This window comes from Benincasa hispida, chromosome 12, assembly GCF_027475165.1.
Source record: "Benincasa hispida cultivar pf3 chromosome 12, pf3_genome.v1.1, whole genome shotgun sequence".
In the NCBI taxonomy this organism is placed as follows: Eukaryota; Viridiplantae; Streptophyta; class Magnoliopsida; order Cucurbitales; family Cucurbitaceae; genus Benincasa; species Benincasa hispida.
In genome coordinates, this window is record NC_143489.1 from 6927357 (window position 1) to 6933386 (window position 6030).

At 34.2% G+C, this 6030-nt stretch overlaps 1 protein-coding gene across 1 annotated transcript; it reads right to left on the reverse strand.

The window, feature by feature from the left end:
• On the reverse strand, positions 1 to 2176 carry LOC120068256 (putative phospholipid hydroperoxide glutathione peroxidase). The gene is made up of 6 exons (XM_039019969.2): positions 1889 to 2176; positions 1356 to 1432; positions 900 to 961; positions 691 to 809; positions 395 to 562; positions 1 to 278 (listed from the first exon to the last, which is right to left on the reverse strand). Exons 1-6 carry the CDS (start codon positions 2150 to 2152, stop codon positions 246 to 248), a joined length of 723 nt encoding a protein of 240 aa, XP_038875897.2. The 5' UTR covers positions 2153 to 2176; the 3' UTR covers positions 1 to 245.
• Between the last annotated feature and the right edge of the window lie 3854 nt (positions 2177 to 6030).

Here is a 6030-nt window from a genome sequence, read left to right on the forward strand (position 1 = left end):
TACTGAATGAAATCTGCATTATCTCGCACAATCTGTCTGCCCAGAAATTTCAATAGAGCGAAACCCAGCGCATAAAAACAGCAGCTACATATGGGATACATCAAAGCTCAGCCAACTTATTACATAATTCTTAACTTACAGTCTTGTAAATACATGAAACAACACCACGGATACACATCAGAACCATACACAGAAGCTTTATTCATTGTTTCTAATAACAAGACAGAAAAACAGCCTTCAGATTTTTAAGCAACTCCAAGCAGCTTCTTCACATCCTTCTGCAAAAACATACCCAAACCCCCACACTTCAAATAGTAAGCAGATTGATTCATAAAGATGAAAAAGTTTAATTTGACAATAAGATTAGTTGAGAAGAACTATTGGGTTCTTTTACCTCAATGCTGAGCGGGGAAGTTGTTGGAGCGTATCGATCGACAACGTTTCCATCTTTGTCCACCAAGAACTTGGAGAAGTTCCACTTGATGGAGTCTCCGAAGAGCCCGCCTTTGCTTGACTTCAAGAACTTGTACAGAGGAGCAGCATCGTTTCCATTCACATCCACCTGTTATGAACAAGAAACGACAGCTTTATACCCTAAAAACAATCTACCACTTCGATCAACAGTTGTCAAGGACGTAAAAACTAAAACCCCAGTAAGATTTTGAAGGTGCAAATGTTTATCTTGCTTACCTTGTCAAAAATGGGGTACTCAGCCTTAAAACGGGTGCAAGCAAATTGCACAATCTCTTCGTTGGTTCCTGGCTCCTGGCTTCCAAATTGGTTGCACGGAAATGCAAGAATCTCAAATCCTGTCAATAGGATACAAGCGTAAATTGTAACTACGAACTTGGATGGAAAAGACGAAAGGATGAATTGAAGCAAAAGAGATTAAAACAGACCTTGGCCCTTGTATTTTTCATACAGCTGACTCAGTTCAGTGTAATTCGAATTAGTCAAGCCACTGCAATGCATCAAAAGCTGATCATTAAAAAGGAAGCAAAACAATGGCAAAGTGGCTGCCCATGTTCATAATATAGATAATTATGTATTCACTAAATCTAAAAATAACAGTTGATAGAGACTCAGTTCTAATTCCAGGAATCTTGCATCAAGATAACTCTATCCATGGTCTCATCAAGGTCAGAAAGATTCCTCTTCTATATTGGAAGTTCATACCAAAATTCTCTTCAATATATAATCGCTCGTGAAGGCAGCAAGCCTTTTGAAAATATAGACAAAACATCATCCTACCATTTTGACAACATAGACAAAATACCATCAACTCAAAAACTTCCAGACAAAATTGCAAGATATCCCTATGTTAGCATCAGAAATAACAGTGTACTGTACACTACCATTGTGAAGCGACGTTGACAATCAAGAGGACCTTTCCTTTGTAAATGCTGAGATCAACATCATTTCCTTTAGCATCCTGTAAGCAGAGGCAAAAATCATTGACAAGCAGTTCATATAGCTTTCAGAAAGACGAGCCAACAAATTAATAACATGCCCAGGAAGAAAATCAAGCAGACTTCACAGGAAAAGGGGAATTCCCCAACTTAATAAGCCAATTGAAGGCCATTGATTCAACCAGCCAATTAAAGGGTGTGGAAACAGCTGACTTGAAGGGAAAATCATAAACACAAATGAACAATTACCCATACTTCTACATGCTAACAAACTAAATGGTAATTCCCTCAAAAGAGGGCCCATTCATATGATTCCATTATAATAACCTTACACTTCACAAAAACGACTTAGAAAAAAAAACCATTTCCCCTAAATTTCAAATTCTCGGGATTCAAAATCAGTGTATCAACTGGACTCAATCCGATCTATAAACAAAACAAACTAAAAAAAAACATGGAAAAGGAAGAAGAAAACCAACCTTGACGGTGAAGTCATGGACTGAAGTCTTGGAAGGGGTGGCCATAGTATGATCCAAGCGAGTCGAAAAGGAGCCGATAAGCGAAGAAGCTGAATTAATTGGTGAAACGAAACGATTTACAGAAAAACACTGCGGATTATGCAAAAGGGTTTGTTTCAAATCGGGGAAGAATCGGGTATTTGAAAGCAGAGGTGAAGCAGATAAAGATCGAACGCTGAAGAAATTTCTTCTAAGAAGAGAGCGAATTGATGAGATACAGAACATGGAAGATGAAAGAATGATGAAGAATGGGCCAAAATATATATAATGGTAGATGGGGCCCATGGGCCTGTCCGAATTTCAGAATACGCGTTTGATACGTGGCGCTTATCATTCTCGCCACGTAGGTATTTAGCTGTCGGAATTTCTTCTAATGTAAGGTTTGAATTTCTTTTATTCTCTTTTAGAACGGGTTGAAAAGTTTCGATTCAGTTCTCAATGTTTTTATTAATATATTTTAGTAAAATTATTTTAAATGATAAAATTGAAAATATTTATAAATAATAATAAAATATTATAGTTTATCTATTATACTTTTTTAATACACGACAGTCTACTACAAATAAATAATAAAATTTTGTTATATTTATATTTATTTTTATTATTTTTATATATTTAAAAATAATATTTTATTTTAATGCCAAATTATAAATTTTCTATTTTTTAAAAGGAAAATTACACATGCCAATAAAAATCCATCTTTATAGATGGGTTTTTTTTTCTTTTTAAGAAATCTTTATATATGGTTGAATTATAATAAGTTGGCTATTTTGCAAAAAAATGGACAATTTAGAGGGGGAAAATGGACAAATTGATTGCAAAAATTTGGAGAATTTAGGGAAAAAATGGACAAATTGAGTGAGCTGAGAGTTACCGAATTCAAAATATTTGGAGAATTATCTCGTAAACGTGTTGGATAATGTTTTTTCTTTTTTAAAATAAAAATAAAAATAGCCTAAAACTTCCCAATCAGATTCAGATTTAGAGAGTGTGAACACGGAAGGAAGCTCGCGTGCGAAAGGCGTGTTTATTATTTCCATTATTTATGATAAAAGACTTTTCTTATGTTTATTATTTTCATTATTTACAAATATAATAAAATGTCTTGTGATAGATTGTGATAGTAAATTTTATCTATTTTATATCATACATTTATTATATCAATTTCATGAAATGTGTGAGATATCTTTTTAGCGATTATTGGAGTAAAATAGTTAAAATTGTAACACCTCTAAGATGATTAAGATTGTAACAATCATTTAAGTTTATGGTATAAATTTGATGAAATTTAAAGTTTGAGATCAAAGTTGATAGAACTAGACAAGTTTATAGTAAGATTGATATTTTTCCTAAATAATATGAGATTAAATTATCATTTAAGTTTTTTTCTTTTAATTATCCCATTTTAATCAATGTTTTAATAAATCTTTAAATTGGTCCATGCAACTAGTTTATTGTCATTTTTTTTAAAAAAAAATCAATCTAATATTTTCATTTGTAAGAAATATTCACCTGAAAAGTATTATTATGATTTAACCAATTTGATAACAATGAATTTTAAATAATCAAATTAAGATTTATTGAAAATATAAATACTAAAATTGAGAAAGTAAAACAACATGGAATTCATAGTACATGACTAAAATAATGATTTAGCCTTGTTATCAGGCCAACATGAATAGGGGTGAACGTTAAACCAAATCAAAATAATTGAAAAATCGAATCTAATGAAAATTTAACTTTTACCGAAGCATTGGTTCGATTTGATTTAAAATTATAAGCAAACTGAAATTTTTGATTCAATCCAATTTTGGATTTGAAAATAAACCCAAAATAAATCTGAAGCGTTTATATATAAGATATATAAAATGGAACTGAATATATTTTTGAAAATTTGCACATACATAAGCTTATACTATTAATTTTGATATGTATGTATGTAAGACAATGAGGGAGAAATGTGAAAGAAATTAAGATTCTTTTTTCTTTTTCTGCTGTCTTTTCTGAAAAAAAAAAAAAAAAGACTTTAATAATTGGAAAATGCGTTCACATTGAGGGCTGGTTTTAAAAAATCAACCCGTAGTTTCTAGAACCTTTTTATTTGTCATGGATGAGGTATTGAAATTTATTATTATTATTATTATTTTTCTTGAAACGAGGTAATTGGAATCAACTCTCTGTTTCCTCTGTCATGCTAAATTATGGATTTTGTTTTACAATCTTAAAAGTTTTAATTTGATCAATTAGTCCCTATAATTTATTAATTTATTAGGTGAGATGATGTTTAATTAAAAAGGGCAAGGGCAAATTTGTCAATTCTTATATCTGTAAAAGAAATTAAAAAAAGAAAAAAGAAACAATGACCCTCCATCTCCCTTCCTCCACCTTCCCGCAAATGCTTCTTCACTCTGACCAAACCCTCTTTAGCAACATGAGTACAGATGAGATCTAATTTAATTTAACTTAAAAAGGTAAATTTGAACTCACTTGCGCAATATTCGCTGTGTATCGTCATTAGTATTTAAAACTCTTAGAAATGACAGCAAAAAACGCAATATTCGCTGTGTATCGTCATTAGTATTTAAAACTCTTAGAAATGACAGCAAAAAACCCACTGATCTGAAATTGATGGTGTGAGAGAAACGGGGAGTTGATATTGCGATGGGGTCTGGGTTGAATTGGACGGCATAGCATAACAAAGTGTTCGAAAATGCTTTAGCCACCGGAGCAGTGGCACAAGCTCGCCAGAGCGTCGGCGGCAAGATGGTGGAGTAAGTGAAAAGCCACTACGAAAGGCTCGTTGAAGATATCAACAAGATCGAGACCGGTCAACTTCAGTCAACTTGTTTTTTCCTAATCAATTATCGAATTCCTTGTTTTTCTTTCGTCAATTCTTATGTCACTTCTTTAACTGCCATCCTGCTGCTTAAGATGTCCAACCTCTCCCCACTATTTGGCTCAATAGAACCACCTCAACAAAGTTTGATTCAACCACCTCCAGAGGATTTTTTCCATGTCAATATGTTGGGTGAATATTTAACTTTCAAAACGAGAGAGAATCCCACATAAAAAATTTGGTGTTGGAAGCCTCCCTTATGTACTCCAATCTTGAGTTTTGGGTTTGGACCCCAAGGAGTACCCATATTTTAGAGAGAGTGAGGAGATAGACCAATGTGGTTCGGTGGGCGGCGGCACGTGTGTGTGATTATTAATTTTAATAAAAATATTATTATTTATTATTTTTTTAATCGAAAAAAAAGGAAAAGATCCGCTCCATTTGTGCAAGGGTCTGCTCCATTCGCGCTTCGTCCTCTCCTCCATTTCGTCCGTGCATGTTCTGAGGCGGAGGGCCTTTTTCGCTCCCTTCGGTTCGACGCTGAAGGCCTGTAAAAGGGCCTTTAGGAGTTTGAACAACACAATTCATTCTTCACTTCTCATTTTATTTTTCCTCTCCTTTTCCATTTTAGTTTTCCGAGCAGTGGGTTTAGAAAGGGTGTGTGTTCTGGTCGGCAATGTGCATTTTCGATAGGGTTTCTTTTAGCTGTTTTATCCTGGGGACGACGTGGTAATTTTCAGACCTGCTTGCACACTTGGGCAGAGCCGCAAAACGTCTTAAAAGGAGCAAGCTCAGGGACTCAACTTATAACGAGTTTATATTTTGCAAGTTTTGCTCTTTGCTTGACCGCCGTGCCTTGACGGTTTATTGTTCTTCGTTCTGAGAGTTCTACCGTTTCCAACACAATGCCATGCAACTTCAATCAAGCTATCTGAAACGCATTCCAAAAATGTGTTCTTTGGGCTTAGAATTTTATTAGTTTTATGCTTAATACGAGGTCTTTGATGTTTTTATGTTTAATTGTAGAAAATCGAGCAATTGGATCAGAAAAAGAAATTTTGAGGATTTAATGGCCAAAATACCCCAGGACGTTCAAAACTTTCACCTAGAGCAATGGTCATAAGGAAAAATAAAGAAAAAAAGGGCAAAAACATGAAGATTGGAGGCAGGGCAATGTCAAGCGAGTGTTGCAACGCTGGCCTACAACGCTGGAGACCTGAGAGCATTTATAAACAGGGCAGCGTCCAACGCTTCGATTGGTTGAAGC

Excerpts from the sequence above, each read along its gene's own strand:
- LOC120068256 (XM_039019969.2), bottom strand. The coding sequence starts at position 2,152 with ATGTTCTGTATCTCATCAATTCGCTCTCTTCTTAGAAGAAATTTCTTC. Across the intron at positions 810-899 it reads TGAAAAATACAAGGGCCAAG|GATTTGAGATTCTTGCATTT; the intron begins GTCTGTTTTAAT and ends TCCTATTGACAG. Across the intron at positions 279-394 it reads CTTCCCCGCTCAGCATTGAG|AAGGATGTGAAGAAGCTGCT; the intron begins GTAAAAGAACCC and ends ATGTTTTTGCAG.